The sequence below is a fragment of the Carassius auratus genome, chromosome 6 (genome assembly GCF_003368295.1).
Source record: "Carassius auratus strain Wakin chromosome 6, ASM336829v1, whole genome shotgun sequence".
NCBI classification, from domain to species: Eukaryota; Metazoa; Chordata; class Actinopteri; order Cypriniformes; family Cyprinidae; genus Carassius; species Carassius auratus.
Window position 1 is genome coordinate 24685879 of NC_039248.1, and position 23080 is coordinate 24708958.

Below are 23080 nucleotides of genomic sequence, written 5' to 3' on the forward strand. Positions count from 1 at the left end.
GTGTTCCCGGGGAATCGAACCCCCAACATTACGCTTGATAGCACAATGCTCTACCAATTCAGCTACAGGAACACCATTAATTAGTATTACTGACAAATATGCATCAAATTAAGTTTACAGCCGCTTTTGTAAATATTTGTAACTTTTTAAATATTTTTTAAATTACAAATATTTAATTTAATACTTTAATTTAATGAGAATAACTTAAAATTATTAAATTAAATTAAAATATAAAATTAAATCAGTCAGATTTTATACTGATAAACAAGGCCAGATCTGAATCATTTTATGACATATATCTTCACGTGAATGTATTTTAATTTATTAGCTAATTTGCTTGATACTCTACTTGAAAGAGTTAAAAACTGAAAAAGTCCAATTATTGGGCACTAGTAACATTAAAATCTAATTTGCAGTAAAAACCACCTCCAAACTCACAGTAAAACATGCATTATGGGAAACGCAGTATTTGCCCCTAATGTGCTCTCGCTCATATGAGCCAGTCACAAGCCAGTAAGCAAACACTCCATTCGACTCAATGTAAATGTATTGAGTTTCTCCTCCTTCACCGCATATAAGGAAAAATGACTTATTTTCGGCACCAAGGATAGAGATGGGCTGATGCAAAAAGCTGCCAACTTCATTTGCAGGCAAACCTGTGAGGCAAATCAGGTTAGAAGAGAGAGGCGATAACAAAAAGGCGTTATAAAAATGTCTGCCTTGATGAATGACCCTTTAAACATGGAGCCACAGGCTCTGGTGCTATCAGACTGCCTATGCCAGGAATGAGCTGCCAGCCATGCATCGATCTCATGTTTACCTCAACACTTCAGATGGCTTAGGGCAGCCTATACAGCTGAGCATTCCACTGCTGAAATTAAGCTAGGCCTAGCCTAACTCTTCAAGAGATGCTGTTAAGAGAGTAAGAGAGGAGGTTAAGACAGACCTGTATCATCTAGATCTCCTTCAGGCTTGGTGCGGAGCTGCTTTATCCTATTTATCATTCACAATAGTAATTCTGAACACATAAATTGGACAAAATAGACACTATAGAACATGCACATCAATTTGTTATTTTGTCGTCTCTGAATAGTAAATTAGAAGTATGACAGACATAACTATGAGTCATTCTTTATAAATGAGAGTCTCGTCTTTAAAAGTGCAATCTTTGCCCTTTTAAATAAGCCTTCAATCCAGGTGATTGAAAATTTGGAAGCAAAGAGCATCCTTCCTCTCTAATTCACTGATGTCTCTTTTTGCCAGAGCCATTCATCAAGGCCCTGTCTGAATACACAATAATGTGCCAGATATGATTCATACTTGTACTCAAGCAAAGTTCTCTGCTGAATGTTTACACAATACTCTCCTTCGGTAGCTTACTGAAGAGTATTCCAACATCAGTGAGAAAAGAGCTGTTCTGAATAACTGATTGCAGACCAGATTCCATATTAGAATTCTGAATAAGACGTTTACAAGCCAAACTATTCAGAACATACCATCACTGCTTAGCCATCACAAATAATCTTGAAGTATAATCATGCTACTACATGCAAACTACATCTCTCATCTTGGGGTGGGATCAAGAGTATTTTAAATATTTATTTACAGACCCTAACCCTAACCCTAACCCTTATTTACCAAAAATGCTAAATTGGCTTAATATTTTACTCACCCTCAAAACTTTTTGGTCTGTTGGTCATACAAAAAGGCACCAATGATGAGTTGAAGTTGAAGCAGATAGAAAGCAGTTTGAAATCGAAGTAATATTTCATAATTTTTCATTACTCTTTTTGCTGCGTATTTGATCAAATAAATGCAGCCTTGGTGAGAATTAGAAGCTTCATTTAAAAACATTAAAAAGTCAGAATTATTCCAAACTCTATTTTAGCTCAATATCTACTTTTAGGGTACTTTTAAGGTTTTTTTCTTCCCAGTTAAAAGTTCCAGTCCACATTTGTTTTGATTGCAAGGACAAGTGCAGCCAGCTCGTTCTTAAAAACAAAATTCAAACTTGTGTTGCACAGAAGAAAGAAAGGGTTTGGAACGATATAAGGGTGAGTAAATGATGACAGAATTGTCATTTTTGGAGGGTGAACGATCCATTTAATGAAAACGAATCACAAAGTGAAGCTGGAACTCATACAAGGCAGCTACTTCAAAGCCACAATTTGTAGGAAATACGTTTAGAGGAAAAATAAACGACCTTATCATATCTCTCTTTTGTTGGCAGCATCTTTCCTCTAGCGCTATTCAAACAAAATAACAGAGCCACGACAATGCCAGTGTGGGATTTCTCAATCATAAAACACTTTACCCTACTACAACATCTGTACCTTAAAAACAGAGAACAATAAGAGGCATGCACAATAAACATGTCTTTATGTTCAGATGACAAGGAGACAATCTAACGGATACAATTTCTATGTTGCTGACCTTCGTGAACAACCAAAAAGGAGATCTTTATTCGTATTATTAAAACGAGCAGACTGTGTGTGGGGACGGCAGTGATAAGTGCCCGAGGTTAGCATGTTTTTTTTTTTTTAAATCTAGAATAAGACATGCTATTGACACAAAGGTCTTTGCATATTCTAACTAATAAAGGCTTAGCTAATTGGTTTTATTGTCACGGAGGAATTGACCCCATCTGTGAGCAGATTTTTCAAGTAGTGCATCATATCTCACGACTTTTTCTGAACAAAATGCTAGCATGTTATCGAGATGCACAGACCTGCTTCTTTTAGTAAGCACAGACGCACTTTAATTAGTTATTCAAATGTGTTTAAGAAACGAAATGATGTGAAGAAAGACAGGAAACTAGAAAAAAAATGTCATTATTGAACGATAAAAAAAAGAGATGGACATTTTAATAACCCCCTCAATAAAACAATATTAAGATTCATTTCACATCATTTTTGGGCTTTTGGGAAAAAAAAACAAATTTCATAGCTGCGCGACTGTTGTAATTACTGCAGAAAGGCTTTAGACAAATTAAGTTCACTACAAAGTAAGCAAATTATATTGAGAACTACAGAAGAGAGGGAACTTTCAGCAAAGTACAGTAAAGACAGCTTCATTTATTGAATGCAGCAAACAAATCAGCATTAATATTATTTTATCTACTCTCTTTAAGGTCAAGTAATTTTTATGTAAAGCACTTTGAATTACCATTGTGTATGAAATGTGCTTATATAAATAAACTTGCATGCCATACTGAAAGTTTCACTCTTATTGATGTCAGTCACTCAAGCTCAAGACTTCTTACCTCGTACTCCTCTTTAAAGCCGTAACCCTGCCCACACTTCATCTGAGTGATGTGCTGGAGCAAGTCTGCCACTCTGATGGCTGGTTGGAACTGGCCGGCCTGGTAGGACATCTCCACCGACTCACAGCCTCCATATGGGTACGTCTGGATGGTCATCGAGGGCTGGGACATCTCACTGTGGCTGCCATCTGGAACAATTCACAATCCTTGTGTAACCATCACGATGTCCAATTGCCAGCTGGAAGGCTGCTGCTTTCACACCAAACAAGGCAAGCAAGGCAGAAAACTCTGGGTTGCACTTTCCTAAATTTATGGAATAAAAGTAATGGACTCTTACAGTCCGGGTCATTTTAGGAAAAAATGTGTTCTGTAGCGTATATATTCCACTGAGCAGAATGTTTAATTTACAGTTTACCCAGAAAAGGCATAATTAATTTCTACAACTGTTGGATTCACAATCTCCCACATACAATATTACAATCTAAGCCTAGGGGCAAAAATGGAAACACTAGAAGATTGTGCGCTTTTATTCAATAATTTACAATCTAGGCAGGTTGAACTGCTATAATGAATAGTGCATATCTATTTCAGATCATCTAAAGATTAAACTGGATTCTTCTAAATGTTTTCCCAATGCTACTAATATTATCGATATTTCAATGACAAACTCAGCCTGCATAAAAAATACATAAAAGTGTAAATATACATTTTAAATGTATTAAAAATTTAATGTCTGTTTCCCCTATCCCTCATCCAATATATAAATTAACAGTTTCAGTTGAAAGGAGTCTTTTTAATGTAATTTATTACTGATTTTTCAGAAGTCTTTAGCATCACATGATCCTTCAGAAATAAAAAAAAAACCCAAATATTTGCAGTCTGGGATATCATGTTGCTCTCAAAAAAGCACAGCTTTGTTTACTGTGCACTAATACCTCTCAGCCAAGACCAAACCCCTGAAAGCTCGGCTAAGACCTTGACTACTGTGAGCTATCTGAGAGTCATTCAATCACAGCTCAGTGCAGAATTCAGTTATGCATGACAATATTCTGAGACACAGTCCTTGCATACTCTTTTATTAGAATAAGACTGGGAAGAACTTTATTGATGTTAATGAGTTCATTAACTAGAGGAATGGGGGAAGCAAATGACAGAGTTTTTGTCATATGGCCTCCTTTAACCAGCTAAAGCATCATTTAGATGCATAGAGGAATGGAATATTACTCGACGAATTATTAATGTGGCTATTTGCATCTTAATTGCCTTGAAAATTCATTATACACTTAAAGTAATTCTGGGGCTAAAAAATTTATAATCCACACCAAACATCTACGCTTTCGACACGGGCAAATACAAGTAATTTTGCATGACGTGTAAGCACCGTAGCAACTTTAGTGCCAGAAGGAAAAAGTTGAAAGTATTAGCGGCGACAATGTATAATGAAGAAAACAATTATGCCACAATCGTAGCCTCAGGAGGATCTTTTTAAAGGGCACAAAAAGTAACTAGCAGAGAGATGCTGAGACTGCTCAATAGATCTGAACAGGTTCACAACCAGCACACAAAACATCATTTGGATCGGACTGAACGGGAAACAGTTTTGGTTCCCACTGACTTCCAATGTATGGACAAGTCAATGGGAACTGAACCTGTTTGGTTACCAACACACTGCAAAATTGACAGTTTTTTAACAATACATGGTCTAGATGGTCTAAGCCAACAATTAAAGCCAACAGTCAATGAAAAGCATAACATGTTAAGCTTGATCTTTAGACACAAAAAAAATATATATATATATATATATAAATATATATATATTAATGATATGTGAATATTACTTGCCATGATATTTGGTCTAGGCAAATTCATGGTGCAAAATTTTTTTTATGACTCATGCCAACATACGAACACTAAAAGAGAAAAAAGAGTCTCTAAAGTCTCTCAAATGACTGCCCCATCCTTTGCCTTTCCCCTTCCCCCTATCGTTATCCATTTTTTCCTAATTAATTATTCATGTGTTTTGTCTCAACAGCATGGAGTGAATCCCAAAGTGGCGGCCCAGAGGGTGTATTATGTTGTTAAAACGATGCGTCTGCCACATCAGACCCAGAGAAATATCGAAGAGCTCCAGCTCTAAAACACGAAAGGTCAACTGCACATTTTAGGTGACCTCATATAGGAGACTGTTATGTAGATTATTACTTAATATTTACATTTTGTAGTTTTAAATCTTCAGGATGATGAGTTCTGACAGTTATGAGTTGATAAAAAGAAGAGTACAGTTCATAAATAAATTATACTGAACCATTAGCAGATTTTACTGTGAGGTCCCATGGGATACGTTCAGTACTACATACACTTTAGGATGAAGGGAATATAAAAACATGACTGAAAACTCATATGGAAAAACAACATGAATACTAAACTAGATTTTGATATGTCCTTCCTTAAAGGTGAAATGTGTATTTTATGTACCTTACATTAACATTAACACATCTTTAATTGTGTAAATGTGGTGTTATAATTAAATAAATACTATATGTTTCTGATTTTTATTTGCATGGATAACCAATATCCATGTGCATTGCTTTCATTTTTCTGATAATATTTAGCTAGACATGATTCAAACAGGCCCATATTGTATTTATAGTTGACTCTTCTACAAAATATCTGCCATGTCTAAAACTTTTTCTTATATATTGCATATCTTCACATTCATATCTTCAGTTTCTAACACAATGTCCTCTCTGTATTGCTTGTAGGTGCAAAAAATAGGTTTGAAATGATAAAACAGCTGCACTGGACTATTATCAAGCATACAGTCATATATTGAGTGAAAGAGAGAGAAAGATATATGCCAAGTAATTATTCTCCTTATGGAGGTAATTTTCTCATTCCGGCCTTGTTCCGTCCCATAATGGCTTCTTTCATTTGAGCATGAACTCTTTGTGGCTATTGCATTATGTGCATTCAGATGATTAGACCTAAAATCACATTAAAGCTCAATTATCGGCACTGTTACATTATGATCACCTACTATGGCATTTGCCATTAACAATAATTACGTGACAAGTCACAATAAAGCACAGGTGACTAAATAATGTTATATCTGAATTACTTTCAAATGTCATATGTGAATGGCTCTCGTGTGGGTATATGGAGAAAAATAAAAAAAAACTTCTGTACAAATGTGTTTATATGTAGAAAGTGCTGTCAAGGTAAAATAAATTAAAGTCATTGGAATTATTAGCAAAGTATTGTAATAAACATTAGCACAGGCATTGTTTCAATAAATAAAACATGCTTCACTATGTTAAGCTTTTTGTCCTTGGCTACAGAATTGAAAAAGTAATCTATTAGTAGTTTGTTTAAATATATACATCACTATTCAAATGTCTGGGGTCCACAGGATATTTCTATGTAAGAAAATTATACATTTATTCAGCAAGGACACGTTCAAGTGATCAAAAGTGATAGTGAAGCATTTATAATGTTACAAAAGATTTCTATTTCAAATAATTGCTGTTCTTTTGAACTTTCTATCTTGGTCTCTAGCTAATAATTCAGCTTTGCATCACAAGAATAAAATACATTTGAAAAAATATTAAAATAGTTTCAAATAATTAATATATTTTTTTATTGAATTAAAGCAACACTGATAATAAGCATAAGCATAATGGAGATTTCAGTCCTACAGTTCATCTTTCAAACTTACATATATTATTTTTTTCTGTATTTAAGCAGCATATTACATTTATTATTACTTTTCTTTCCTATAGGAAAATAAAATGGGCAAAATAAATAAACACCATAGTATAAAAAATTATGATTTTTCACAGAGCCATATCAAAGAGATTACTTTCTAACTTAAACAGTAAGTAACCACCTAGCAACTACTAAGCCATAGCTGACTGTAGAAATGTGTCACTGAGTTTACGCCACTAACTGTAATATTGCTTTTACTTTACTATTACTATACTTATAGTAATACTATTATTATATGTAGGTATTATACGTAAGGCTGCTGCCGTGTGTTTTGAGTTGAAGCTCTGTCAAGTTAATTCTTTGTTTAATTTTCAATCTTGAAATAATTTTTTTTTACATCATCATTTTCATTTCTATAACATGTGAATATATCCCCCACTGTATTCTATAACAAAAACAGTCGGAGCACCTTGTTATCACTAGTTTTCTTTTAATTTGCAGAATCTGCTACTAGCTTATAGCCTGTAGCGCATTACAAAATATTACTACTTACTTTTAAGGCCCTAAATGGTTAAGCTCCTGTTTCCCTGACTAGCCTTCTACCACGCTACAATCCATCACGCTCCCTAAGGTCGCAAAGCTCTGGACTCTTAGTAGTATCTAGGATAGCAAAGTCCACTGAAGGAGGTAGAGCTTTTTCAACGTTTTTGTTAACGTTTGGGGTTCAGAAACATTCTTATCTGTTTAAATCTAGATTAAAGACACATCTCTTTAGCCAAGCATTCAAATAATGTATCTCATAACCTTGGACTTCAGTTATTTTTGATCAAATGCACATTTTCATTCTTTTGCTTGGGTTGCACATATTTTTTTTTTTTGCTTAGCTGGAACAGCAACTATGTTAATTATTCTCTTTTACCTTCTCTGTTTCTGCCAACTATGTATTACAGAAGCTTAAGTCTGGATCCAGTCCTTACAAGGGCCTGAGATGACCGAACACCTGAGAAGAGAGGATGCTAACCCCCCAAAAGACCTCAGATGATGCCAACCCTAGTACAAAACTACTACAAAACTTGATATATTGGACATCAACTTGAGATCGTCACCACTGATTAGTTATAAATACATATAATATAGAATCTTTAATTTTCTGTAAAGCTGCTATGCAACAATTTGTATTGTGAAAAGTGCTATACAAATAAACTTCAACTGAACTGAATAAATCCAAAACTGTCTCATTTGTGTCTGTTTTTTCACTCCTGTAAGTCTCCTAAGTTAAGAAGGAGCAACTTTTGAGCAATGTCATAGCACTAAAGGCCATCATCAGAGTAAAGCTGGAGTCGTCAGGTGTCTTTCAGCTAAACAGCAGAATCACACACATATCCCTTAGTGGCTTATCCATTTCCAGACACTTAAACTATTGTTTCTCCATGAAACAGAACCCCTCTCTCTCTCTCTCTCTCTCTCCCCATTCCTATCTCTGTCCCTCCATTCTGTTTTTTTTCCATCGATCCTGCAGATATCTACAATCCTCTGCCACATCGAAATCTTTCACTCTTTATTTTGCTCTAAAATATTGCATGTACCCTATTTACTCTCCCATTATCCTCTCTTCCTAACACAATGTTTTCTCTCCCAGATGCAAAACTCAGACTGTTCGTCAGATGCATTGATGATCATGTCTGTATGTATTACAGGAGAAGTGATTTTAAAAAACAGTCGGCACGAGTCCTCCCACACAGTTCCTGTATGCGATTACCAAGATAGAGCTTTTTTCCCCGCAACGTGATCGATAGCCTGTAAATGAACTGGAAGCCTCACATAATAGGCAGGTTTATAAATGATTAGGGGCTGACAGTCTTTCTCGACCTCGTAATCTCAGTGACATCGTTTCGGCAGGGAGCATCTCCAGAACAGAAATATGACCGCCCTCACTCGGAGCGAGAGATGGGGTCTGTAAAACAGAATGAAAAGGCCTTCTTCCTCATTTAATGCCTCATTCTTTTATCTGAACTGGAGGCTGTATTTCTTACTATCTTCTCTCCATCTCACTATCTTTATCCCCCACTCAATTTCACCTTTTCAATTCTTCTTTACACAATCACTGCTTAATACAGTGCTTGCTAGACTCTAGAATCCATTCAACCTTTGTTTTGTAGATCATTTTAATCTTAGTTGTATTTTCTATTCTTTTTTTAATAAACATTTTACTTTTAATAGCAACTTATCATTACAGTTGACATGAAATGGTATTTGAAATCCATCTTACTGCCATGACATATTGAAAAAGCAGGCTAATATATGATTTTACCCAACAATATCACCCAAGATTTGCCATAAGCAAAGCAATTATATTTTAACAAAAACTACAAACTCTTTACTTGGAACAACGTGCACTCATGAATTGTGCACTGTAAAATTAAGAGTGTTAAGAAAATACATTTTGATTTCAATGTTAATTTCATGTTGACAGCTAAATTTTAAAAAAGCTGATTTACACTGTATCTTCAACAACATTCTTTTTTGATCGGTGGTTCAGGACAGTTAAACCTTAATACAACAAAATGAATAAATAGTAATAATAATAGTAATAAGCTTATTACATATTATATAATTTTTTTTTTAATTTTTTTTTTTTTTTTTATAAATGCTATTCTTTGGATCCCAAAAAACAAGTTTCTCACAAAAATACTAAACAGCACAACTATTAACATTGATGATAAGAAATGATTCTTGAGCAGCAGTTCAGCATATTGGAATGATTTCTGAAGTATCATATGACACTGAAGATCCAGCTTTGCATTACAAGAATAAATTATATTTAAAAAATATATGCAAACAGAAAACAGTTATTTTAAATTGTTATAGTATTTCACAAAATTTATGTTATTACTGTAATTCAAAATACTGTATAATACTGACAGAGAATCAAAGACTATAACCTAAATTTACTAACATTTTTAACACTACTTTGGCTCCCAAGTGCTGAATATTTGCTTAAGCATATCTAGTTTTATTGACATCCCAGATTCCCACTCTCACTTGAATTCTTTTCTTCTGATCCATTCCTTTCTTCCTCCATCCCTGTCCTCCATTAACTGCTTTTCTACTCTCAGTCTCCATCACCTTCTGCTGCGCTTCTTTAATCTCAGACTTTCTACTCATATTTTTTCCGTTCACCCCTTGGCTTTCCTGGGTCAGGTTGGCATGAATGTGAAAGTATGATTGTGGCCTGTTTCATGTCCAGTTTACAAATATCTCACAGTCCAAATGTACTGCTTTAGTCGATAAAAGCCTGAATCAAGCCCCCTATGCTTGACGTTTTTTTTCCCATTTTGCTCTCTCTCTTTCTTCCTCCAATACACCGCCTGTGTGCCCATTTTCTCTTTTCTCCATCTCGGTGCACTAAGCAAGCTGTCTCCACCTTCATAACCTCTGTAAATACGTTTGCTCTCAGTGGTTTATTGGCGTTGAGTGTGTACGTGTATGGGAGAGTCGCGGTCTTCGCTGCTGAGTGTAGCTTCAAGCGAGAGTTTTCAAACTCCTACTAGAAGCTGTCTGGATCAGAGGTGCGTGTTTAGAGACCACTGCATCTGAGCCTTTTAGAGTGAACCTTTGAAATGAGCTTTTGGACTGACTCTAAGCCCAGAGCCCACCAAGATATCTATCAGAAATCCCTTTTCAAAATCCGACTCTAAAGAACGCTTTCAATATCTCCTGAAGAACGAGTAAAGGATGAAGCTTTGCGTGACCAGGAAAAACTTGAAAGTGTCAGCAGTGGAGCAGAAGTACTCTCTAGCTGTTCACTGTAGCTGCTAAAGTGAGTATGGTTTCATCCAAAACACGCTTGCCAGTGAAGGCAAAGTAAATGTCCAAATCATTCGCAATCAATAGTTATTTCTGTGTTGATGGCAGGTTGTTGCTGTAAATTTGGGACACTGATGAAATCCAATTAAAGGTTGGATTTTTGCAAGTATTTCTCAAAGCTTTCAGGGAAGAAGAAGTAACTGTAAATTATAAATAATCAAGAGAAATACTGATTAATGGAAACACAAGAAACAAAAGAAAGACAATGAAAAAATGGACTGAAATGAACTCATAACTGAATGACAGAATTGAAAAGGAAGGAAGAAGGAAGGACAAGTAAACAAATACATTAACAAAATGAATGAATTCATAAACAAAGAAAAAGAAGGAAGAAAAGACGATCAATTGAAAAAATGGAAGGAATGAGAAATGAAACATCAATATTAGACGCAGATTATGGGTTAGGGTTAGGGTTAGGGTTAGACCGCTAGGGGTCTTCTTTATCTGCGTCTAATATTGATGCTAGAGGGTGCCATGTGCGTAGGATGTTGACGAAATGTCAAAAGTGTCAGTATATGACGCCTTGGGATGAGAATGGCCTGATATATTAACAAATAAATGAAAAACAGGAAAAAGGAAAAATGAAAGAACAGTAGAAAGGAAAGAGGTAAGAAGGAATAAAAAAATGAAAGAAGAAAAAATAAAGACAGAATGAAAGAAGGATGGATAAGGCTTTATTATGAGCTATTGCCACTGGCTGTGAAATGGTCAATCTGCCTTTGAAAAGACATGAGGGTGAGTGTGTGTGTGTGCGTGTCACACACCAATCTGCCAAATCTGACAATTAGCATTCCGAGAGTTAACGATCTGATTCAAATCACTTTCCACACATTGGGATGTAAACATAGAGTTTGTTTGAACTGACAGAGGGCTTTTATTCCTCTAATCTGGCTCAGCGTGGGACGGACGCATCAGCGTGAGGAGGACGCCGCCGACTCCTCACTGAAAACATAAAATTACAAGCTGCAATTAGTTTGATCGAATGGGAGCCAAAGTCTGGAGCGCCTACTTTTGACTTCAAAGGTCAATGCTATGATCTTTCATCATCTAAACCCGTACTTTATGACTCAAGAGATGTTTCACAGATACACACACAGGTTTGGAATGAAACGACATTCTTAATAGCGATTTGCCTCTGAATATTCATTTAGTCTAAGTTCAGCTTCCTCCTACATTCACATCAAAAGAAACAGAAGAAACGGTTTAACATAATCCACGTATAATCAGGAGTGAAGGAAAAGTGTCTTACCTATGGATGCAGTGGCAGGGACTGGCTCCTTAGAAACTGCAAATAAAAACAGAATAAAACTGAAACCCTTTCATTTATGTATGTATGTATTTATTTTATATTTGGCTTTAGCATAAATGCAACACAGCTACTGTTATATTGTTCTGAGATTCCGAAGAAAAAAATGCTGTTGTTATTGTTTATTAAAACTAGTTAAAAAAATCATAAATTGAAATAAAGCTGAAATTAAATGTTAAGTAAATTAAGTGATATACATATCTTCATTCATAGAAATAATTTTAAGTATTAATATGACTAAAACTGAAATAAAAACAGAAATATTAAAAACTCATAAAATAAAAAGGACTTAACAAAATTACAAAAATAATAAAGTATTAATACAACAATATATTTTATGCTAAAATAACACAGTTGTCAAAAAATACTCACCCTCTTGTATTTTTAAACATAACCATTTTTCTTCCATGCAACAAAAAAGGATAAAAATGCCTCTATCAAAGCTTGAAAAAGGATGTAAAATAATATAAAAAATGTATGACTGTACTGCATGCCAAGTCTTCATGAATTAATGAGATGTCCAATTCATGAATGAATCATTATTTTTAATCAGATGTTTTCAGTTGATCAATTTCACAAAACCAGTCTGAATGATTCATTCACAGGCTTAGTTTTACTCAATCTATTTTTATGTTTTTTTGTGTCCTTTTTGAAGCTTGATAGCATAATTTACATTTCTTTTTTGTGAACCATTCTTTTCAGCAGTCATTTAGCAGATGCCTTTGTTTAAAGCAACATCCAATATAATATACAATGATCCAGTAGAAACCTGGTTTTAAAGTGCTTTGCTTTAAAAATGTATTAAAAGCTGAGAGTATCAATAGCTGAAAGTGATGCTATTTTTATTTTTTAAGAACTGAGAGTACTGCATCCTTACTGGCAACAAAAAGCATCATCAAATTATCCTAAATGATTCATAAATGAACTTTTTGAGGTTTGAATCCCGCAGAACATTCTGTGATTGGGCTGCTGATTCATTATAAAGTTTGAACCTTTCGGAATTGTAGTACTGTGCCACATGGACCTATTCAACATAGAAAGCTACAAACCTGAGTAGTAGGAGTTGAGGAGGGTTTTACTCTGGAGGGCTTTACCCTGGATGGAGAAGGAGCATGGAGAAGAGGAGGCTGGGAACGACAGAGAGGAGTGCACTAGTGAACTTACAGTACACAGACACACACACTGCACATATCTATCTAAACCTAAAACACTACATTACGTCCAGATTAATAGCAGTATCACATTGTGACAGAATCAAAGCAGCAACAGAACACAAGATTTTTAGGTAACTTTCTGCAAAAGAGACAGATATCACACTTATCAACTGCATCTTGCTGTAGTCAACAAAACCTTTAAATGTCATGACTCTTTTGAACATATCCACATTCATATCCTAGCTCAGCATATACAGTGGTTTTCTAAACAATGTCTGTAATAAAAAAAAAAAGATTGAGAGAAAAAAAATGGTGTAGAAACTCAGAGAAATGTCCAGTAAAATTCACAAATAATTACAAAGAAAGTGCAAGTAACACCTTGATTTTGAAGTAGAAAAACCTACACATTAAAACATATTTCAATGATCTGTTTTATTCACACCTGCTGCAATTGTTTAAATATTTTTTACAGTGTAGACTTCCACTACAAAGTAAATGGAGGTCACAGAAACATACTCTTAATTTCTCTCAGCTGAAGCCATATCATTTTTACTTTCTATTTTGATCACCTATCACTCCAGATCTCCCTTTACACAAATCTCTGCATCTCTCATGTGTTGGCGCTTACGCATTTGCTCACATAAGGATCTTTACAGAAAGTGCTTTGGCAGCAAAAGCTCATGGGCCAGCGGGGGTGAGATAGAGAGCGTCTGAATGAGAGAAGCGTGGAAGGTTAGAGGCAGGTGTCTCTGTGTTCATTTAAATGGTAATACAACTAAAATGCTGAGTGTGTAGGCTGGGATCACTATCATCTCTATCTCACACATCTTATGCCAATCGTCTTTTTAAAAAAAAAAGTATGTATATATATATATATATATATATATATATATATATATATATATATATATATATATATATATATATATATTAGTGCTGTCAAAATTAGCGCGTTAACGCATTCGATTAATTTGAAATATTTAACGCGTTAAAATAAAATAACGCAATTAACGCGGTTGCAGTTTTTTTTATTTCCAGTTGTGGCCTATGTGTGTTCAACGTGCAAAGAAATATGGATAAGACCAAGGAAGGACATTTAGACGGAAAGTTTCAGTATAAAACTCTGCCGGATTACTCTTCAGTCTGCCACAAGAAACATTACTCTTCATTCAGTCTGCCACAAGAAACAGCAACATTAAAATCATGAACTCAAATGTCATTGTTTAAAAAAAAAAAACAATGACTGTAACAGTGCGTAAATCAGACCTTTCTGTAACGCTAACGTTAATAAGCTTAAACGAAATAATTGTGTAGCGGAGTATTTTTTGTACACAGTGCCGCGAACTGTCAATCACTCCTGTGCGCGTGCATCACTGTCCTCCTCGCAGCTGCAGCAACGTGCGCTCTCTCTCTTCATCAAGCTTTAAAACAAAAAGGGGACAAAAAGATCATATTGTCTTTGTGCATAGGCTATAGATTAATTAGATAAATGAATATCTAAATTTGTGCCTTGCCGTCTACGGTATTTTTTTAGAACTTAGAAAAAAGATGCTGCAGCCAATGAACAGCCAGCGGGGGCTGCAGGACGACTCAACCTCCGCAGACAGTTTTTAATGTTTATCAGACAATAAATACTCAAGATTTTGCTTTAGTATAACTCACAACGAGTTTCACACACCTTCTCCGGCCACGTTGAGTTGTTGACACTTAACAGTGGGAAAAGCGACACATGCGCTATTCACTTGTATAACTTAAGGGTGAATGGGTAATGTAGTTTCTGCTCTGGGTGGGATGAATTAGGAAGCTTGCATTGTGAAGGGCGCTCTGAAAATCGGCGGTGCAGGTAAAAGATTAAAACCTCTATTAAAACAGATGTCCAAATGAGCGTACCGGTACGCTACAAGCACGTTCTGGGCACACGGAGAGGTGGCGGTACGCTCAAGAGCTATATTTGGAAGTGGCGGTACTGAGTACTGGTGTGTACCGGCCCACTTAAAGCACTGGCAATGACTATACTTTGGAATTTTTTTGCAGTCCACTTAGAATTCAACATGGAAATCATTTTTGTTTTTCATTGGCATTGATTGTTTTGAAATTCAAATGGTACTTACATGCCTGTGTTTTTATTTCTGTAATAAATATGGCTTTCAAGCCAACAGTTAATTTGGAGGATATTGATGGTTTATTGCAGGTATGTTGTTTATATGAGAAAATCTGTGTTACAAGTTAAACAAAAATTCCAATAAACAATCATATTTTGAATTTAAATATTTTGAATTTAAATTTAAATGTCTTGAGTTTACATTAATTATTTACATTTTACATTTACATATCCAAAAAGTTTCAGTCTTTTAATTGCGATTAATCGCGATTAATCGCGATTAATTTTTAAAAATTGTGCGATTAATTAGTTAATTTTTTTTAATCGATTGACAGCACTAATATATATATATATATATATATATAATATGTGATTATAGCTGTGGAGCCAGTGAGAGGAAGGTCTGGATATAAAATCAGAAAAATTACAATTACGATATGAGATATAAAGGTCCGCAAGAATATGGTGCCCACAGAAGAGGCTTTACAAATTGGAAGGCCCGTCATTCCAACACGATATCATGTCAATTCGTAAATTTTTCACAAGGTGGCTTATTCCCATTTCCGCGGTCGTTTCGGTTTTCGATTTCTCTAACCTACAATTTAAAACTCGATGCTTAGCATCTACGTCACGGCTCTCAGCCCGCCCTCTGTTCGTTGATTGGCCCGGCTGTTTCCAGACCGGTGGCAAACAGAAAGCTCTGACGCTGTATCAGACTGAGTACAGAAGCGAAATGAAATTGAGCGGAAGTAGGAAGTCTGACGTATTTTACGAGTTGAACAATTCGTATGAATTTGTATGAATGACCTACACCTAACCCCGCCCCTAAACCTAACCGTCACTGGGGTTTAGACAAATCTTATAAAATCGTACGAGTGAATTACGAATAAGCCACCTCGTAAAATACGTACAAATTGGTCATTCACAAAGTTTAACACACACTATTCTCCAAAGATTTTCCTCCTAGAACCAGCACAAAAATGTGGACAAATAAAAAACTGTAGATTCTGCCTGTAAAGCCAGCACATGCTCTGCTTTCCATGCTTTTTTAAATGCTTATATAAATTATCAAATAAAACAATATTAGACAAATAATAATAATTAAAAAAATACAAGCACAATGATTTTCTTATTTTAAGATCTTATTTTAAGTATGTTATATTTGTTTAATATTCTTTTAAGAAGGTTGTTATATCATATATCAAGACAAAATAGTGATTAAGAAATTATTTTTGCAGCTAAAAAAATTCAGTTAAAAAAAAAAATATATATATTCTTTTTGCAAATACAACACAGAAATTACCCACTGCAGCTTTAAAGATTTAGCTGAAAGTGTATTGTCTCTGATAATGTATCACTGGGCATTTGACACTATTTTTATTTTTATTTTTTTAAAGAGCTGCTCGCAAACAGCAATTATGAGCTGGGCTGAGTCCTAGATTATTTCTGTTCCAACACCCCAGCTGAGATTCATGCCTATAATAAAGGGCCTGTACTGGTTCAGTAATAGTGACTCTCCGACCATTAGATAAACAACAGATACAATAACAGCCTCCAATTACTCTGTGCCTGTAATGATCCGAAATAAACATACAAATAAACTGCATTTGCACATTCACTGACCAATGGCATTCAAAAGAACTAAGAAACACTAACCATGCAGAACACATTCCAAATCAGTGTTGATTTTAAAGGAAATAAATGTGATCATTATGCATAATGACATTCTCTCTCTCTAAGCATCTTGTTCTTACTTTCCGTTGCCACCTCTTCTTCCAGCTCCATTCAAATTATTCTGTACACAAAGGCCACTGTGACATTTTGTGCAGAAAGTGACTCAGAAAGACCCGTCCTAATTACAGCCCCTTCACAGCATGCCAGAGCCCACTTAAAACTGGAATGAAAGCAAGAGGAAAAAAAATGCCTAGTCCAAATGCCATTTTCTATTCTTCTCTAGCGCCTCTTAAAGCAGCACATCAATAGAGAGGTCTCTTGATATGTAGAATGCTTCGGTCCGTCCTGAGTAGCTACAGAATAGCTCTCTGTGGAGGGTGACGTTCAGATCTGTGAATGGCAGGTGTGAGACGGTGGCGTCCCATCATTTGGTTTCCTGATGGACGTTTAGTAAAGACAATCAAGGAGAATGGTGAGTCTAGTTAAAATGACAGATTGTTGACCGCTTTTGACCCCTTTTAGGGCTTGCTGAGCTCATCAGCATGATGGTGGGACGAGCAGGAGGTTTGTGTGATTGCAGTAATGAGTCCAGAGATTGGCTCACACACACTGCGGCCACTTCAAGAGATCGTGATATTTGGGGAACGTGGTGATTATATGACCTGTGGACTTTTGACTTTTCAGACTGGTGGAAAAGTGCAAGATGTTTTCTAAAGAGAACATGTGAAAAATGTCTGACTGAGCATGAAGCTATTGCTCTATCTTTCACCATATCCACTGACGTTTATTTAGTGCTATAATTAGTAGTAAAGAGGATTGCTTCACTGAATTTAAAAGCAGAGGCTTATGGCGAAAATTGGATTGGATGATTGCTAAACAATGGTTAGTTTGTATAAAAGATTTTTTATCATTGTGTACACGTAATTAACACTAAATCAACACAGTCAAAATGCACCAAGCATTGCCGTTTCATCAGTGACCAAACCAAAAATCTTTCTTTCTTTTTTTTTTCTATTCTGGTTGAATAGTTGGCCAATGTTCAAGAAAAATTTCAGTGCTTCACTAATTGCTTCCTAAATTTAAATGAGTATGTTGAAAATAGCACTTAAGTTTCTGTTAAATCATTAATTCATTTCATGGAGTTAATCTCTCCATTCATTCATTTCTTTTTTCATTGTTTTTCTTTTTTTTATTCAATCATTTGTTTACATGTTCAATATTTCATTAATTTGTTCATGCATTTGGTTATTCATTAAATAATTTGTTCATTTACTGATTCAGTTGAACATCTGTTCATTAAATTTTCTTTAGTTTGTGTGAATCCTATAATTCTTTAATTTGCTCGTTTGTGATTTCATGCATCGACTCATTTTTTAATTTGTTCATTCGTCAATTTATATTATTGGTTTATTGGTTAATGCCAACTTCCCTCTCCAACTAACTACTGTTATAACAGGAATATCACAGGTACTGTACATTCAATATAAACAGAGCTTATACAAAAAACAGGGCAGCACGATAATGTCACAGCACAATATTTGCTGAACTCACAGAATCCGTTGAGGTCCTGGTTGCTGGTGGAGAACGGATCGTCCTTGTGTAACGTGCTGACTTTTCCTGTGCTTTTATCTGCTGTACCTACGGGTCCCATCTCTCTCTGCGTGCTGCTGCTGGCTGTCTCCTTCTGTTTTTTTGCTAGTTTCCTTCAAATCCATCCACAACAGGGCAAGTTTATGCATGATCAAAAGAAGACACTTCAGTGTTTGTGCAATACTTTTGGCTAGTGCAAACTGTTGTATAAACACGTTAAATGTGCAAAAGTAATCACTTTTTTGTGTGTGTGTGTGTGTGGGGGGGGGGGTTATCAAGTTACTCTTATACTTGCCGGTTATTGGTTAGAAATATATGTATAGTATAAGAGTATAATAGTAACAGTATACAGCACTTAACCAAAGCACTGCCACAACACTGCTGTAAAAACTGACATGCAAGATATAAAAGGCAAACACACACAAACAGACATCGGGCACATAGAGGACAAGAAGTGATGCTGGCATTTGGCTATTCCAATGAAAATGACTGTAAGATTTCTGTATTAGCATCTAAAATATATATATTCTGCAGTGATATATGCCAGTGAGTGAGAAAGAGAGAGAAGAAAAATCACAAACCTACTCAAATCAAGGGAAAGAAGCTCAAAACCTTGCCATGCAGAACAAAGCCAGTTGAACACTACAAGTCTATTGATCAGGAAAGTCTTGTACACAAACACTTTCACTTGTAGATAATGCAAATCAAACATATTAAAGTATTACACATTAATTACATATTACATATATTGCAATGCTTTCTCTTAAAGGTCCAATAAAGAACTGTTGCAAGGGGCAGCACACACATGGATGACAGCTGCAATGTTTCATTAACTACACATAGCATTGCACTATGAAAGTATTACATCGTTGTTAAAACTGTGACATGTTGAATAAGTGACCTAGCAGTTATAACTTTGACATACTGAGCTGTGCTGTTTAAATATGGTTTGCAACATTTCCTGATCTCATCCCACCTCTTCACCTGTCATTTCCCGCCTTATTATCCATAAAAATGGCCTCAAAATATAATCAAATAAAAGTAATCTATGGCAGTTTTTATAAAGGAAGCAGACTTCACTTCTGCTGCTCCTGATTTGTTGATTTGTCTGGCTGTTCATAAGCTGAGGTCTCCCCACACTTTAGTGCACAGAACATCAAGGAAGATATTACTGTCAGCAATGGATTGGTGTCATCCAATAAAATGACTGTGATTCTCCAGGTCCCACAGAACACCATTTGATATGTGCTCCTTCTCTTATGGGGCTGAGCTGATAATAACTCTTTGTTTTGTTATTTTCTCTGCTGGGAATTTAAAAAAAATCAAATAAAGTTTCAGCTTCTACAAAAACCAGGCCAACCTTTAAAATTGGGGCCATTTTAGCTAGGTTGGAAAATAAATTCACTAACATTGGTTTTTGGTGACTGAGGATCAAAAGAGGACGAAAAGTGTTCAGAAGCAGGTCTTAACACCAAGAAGCAATAAGAGAGGGGTCACGACTTTCCAATTAAGCAGCCAAGCATCAATGTGATGGCTTGAAAGTGCTGAGATTTCGTTGGAGAAACTGCAACGCACAACCTCTATACCAAACCTAGAGTGCTCCCTACCAAGACAGCATAGTCAACAACCAAGGTCACAGTATTTTGAAATACAAAAAACATTGATTGCTGCAGTAATTGGTCTCGTTTCAAGTGCCAAATTCTGGACATATTGCAAGTGGCATAAACTATAGATAATCCTTATTTAATGAATGTCAGTGCAGCACTTCATTAAAAGTGAAGGCTATAATATAGTTAGGGCACCATAAACAGTATTTATAGCACCAACTTTTGTTAATGGCTTTTTGTAAAAGAGAAAGAGCGAGGGGGGAACAATGAGGAGATAGCTATAAAATCTGGCTTGATTTTGCTATTCATTCATGCATAAAATTCGCCAAATGTTCATTAATAAGGGTATCACACTTGAATGAGCTAAAACTAGAATGGAGGAAATAATACAACGACATGTGCACTCGTGACATCAGAACATGCAAATATGAGGCAGCTGGCCAGGAAGTGCACGTCTAAGCAGTGTTAGTAAGCATGCAGAAGATCTCAAAATAACCTTTACACCAACCACTGTTATTCAGTTGCTTGTATGCACAAGGTTAACTTGTAGGTCATGTCATTAGGAAGAACAAAGTCAAGGGTTTGATTCCCAGGGAACATGGTGTTAAAACTCTTGATGTCGTTGAATGCCCTTGAGTAACTTTGTGTAAAAGCATCTGGCAAATGTTAATTCATGCACAAACAAATTTTGGAGTAGACATGAATCTGGAATAAACATCAAAAGCATTATATATTATGACTGTCGTGACACCCTAAAATCATAGTACATTGAAAACAAAGGGGCAGATTTACTAAATGGGGGAAATTAACAGGGGGAAAATCTTCAGGTTATTTACCAATAATAAGCACATTAAAGAACATAGATGCAACCAGACTATTTCCATAATGACCAGCACGATCTAACAAGAGCAGCAAAAATGACCACCTGCTTTAAGACATGCTTTTTAGTCATTAATGACGCAAATACCTGTAGTCTGTTGAACGCAAATGTTAGTAAATCGCGTTTCATGATTCATTATAATATTCTTCTCCCATAAGTTTTCTGAATGAAAGGGAAAATCCTACAAATGCATATTCAATAAGGTCAGGCCCAAAAATAACTGTGTCCATGCCTTTTCAGTTCTAATTCTTCACTGCGCATAAATCCTGACAGTACTATTTTAACGGCAAAAGACGGTTTGCGCAAGTGTCATCAAAAGTCTGTAACAGGCAGGAAAATTGAGGAAGCTAATCTAACTGCGATTATTATTAATCTTAATTATTCAAATAATTTTATTTATTTATTTAATTATTTATTAAGATAAGTTAAATCATATAGCTTTTATTCTGGCTTAAAAATGAAGGGAAATGCTTTTTTAAATTTATAAATTTTTCACATTACAAGATTTGATACACTGTGAACACTGTTATCATGAGCTGCTCATGAATATTCACTACATAACATAGCAGGTTAAATATTTATATAAATACAACACAATCATTGCAATCTGATAATCATGCTAAAGTGCGTAAAGTAAGTGTAAAGAGATCAGATGTGCTAAAACACTAGTCACATTTAAATCTAGACTCAAAAATTGCTTGTTTTATTTTTCTTTCTTCATGATTATTTTACTTTCTTTTATGTAAAGCACTTTGAATTACCATTGTGTACGAAATGTGCTATATAAATAAACTTGCCTTGCCTTGCCTAAATTGTAGGCATACAATACAAGATTACAAATTGGTATCAAAGTCAAAATTTCTTTCCTAATGATAAATTCAGTTTGAGACTGGGCAAGGACAAGAGTGAAGATGTGCACTGACTGCGCTGCTAAATCTGAACATGCATGCGGAAAATCCTGTAACATAACCTCGCCGAATATGAGAATGCCTCGCTCTCTGGGTTTGGGGAATATATTGGCGTCACTGTTAGCTTTAGCCTGTAGCTCTCTGTCTTTGCCCTCTCAGATGATATCCTTTTGAAAGAGCTCCTCCTGGCTATGTTCCTACTTTCATCTATATTTCAGGATCAGGGAGAGCGCAGTGAGAATGCACATAGCAGTCCGACTGTGAATCTGAGCTTTTAAATCCTTTAATGCATGAGGTAAACATCCTGCAGCTAGGCTCTGTTGCACACAGCGCAAATGAAACAATCCTGCACAGTAAAATGCTGAGACAGGCATAACAGTCGAGGTAATAGTGAATAGTTTAAGCGTAACGGAAAAGTAATAAAAAGTAGAGGTGGAGTTCCCAGACCAAAGGGACTTGAGCTGAACAAGCAATAGTCGATAATAATAAGATAACAGCGGAGCCACATCAATTTACGGGCACACAAGAGCAATTTATAACTGTGTGCCTGTTAATGTTTCATTGCAATCTGAAAAAATAAATAAATAAATAACTGTAGATATATCGTACATAAGACGGTTTATGGTCAAAATCGACTATGTTTGCTAGAAAATGGAACTACTGTGATGCTAAAATATTGAAGCAAAGTGTTATGAATATAAAACCGAATATAAAACACTTTGAGATGAAATTGAACTTTTTTAGTTTATTTTGAAAAGCTTTGTTCACCATGGCAAAGTTAGGAGACTTTTGGTACTAAGATAAATTGTTACTTAACTTTAATTTCATTTAATTCAGTCTTTTACTTTTTCTTCTAATGAACTAAGGAGGTTTTAAAATACTTTTCAGGAAATGTTAAAAGTACTTAAAAGAAAAATTAATAGGAAATCATGAATAATAAAATAAAATAAACAGGATTGTTGGTTAGATGTTCTGAATTTAATGCTACTTACAGGTAATAAGAGTAGGAATACGCATTTCTTCTGG

General features: G+C 35.3%; 1 protein-coding gene across 11 annotated transcripts in view; it reads right to left on the bottom strand.

Moving 5' to 3' along the window:
• Nucleotides 1-23080, bottom strand: part of ptprt (protein tyrosine phosphatase receptor type T) — a 224380-nt gene that overhangs the window by 35043 nt on the left and 166257 nt on the right. For 7 of the 11 annotated variants that reach the window (XM_026265953.1, XM_026265942.1, XM_026265952.1 and 4 more), the window contains 4 exons: nt 18621-18772; nt 13190-13267; nt 12084-12119; nt 3263-3450 (listed from right to left, as the gene is read on the bottom strand). In XM_026265953.1, coding sequence (XP_026121738.1) covers nt 3263-3450; nt 12084-12119; nt 13190-13267; nt 18621-18772 — 454 coding nt within the window. Of the gene's footprint in view, nt 1-3262; nt 3451-12083; nt 12120-13189; nt 13268-18620; nt 18773-23046; nt 23077-23080 lie in introns of all 11 variants that reach the window. The other 4 variants (XM_026265954.1, XM_026265951.1, XM_026265943.1 and 1 more) reach the window with 2 other exon arrangements.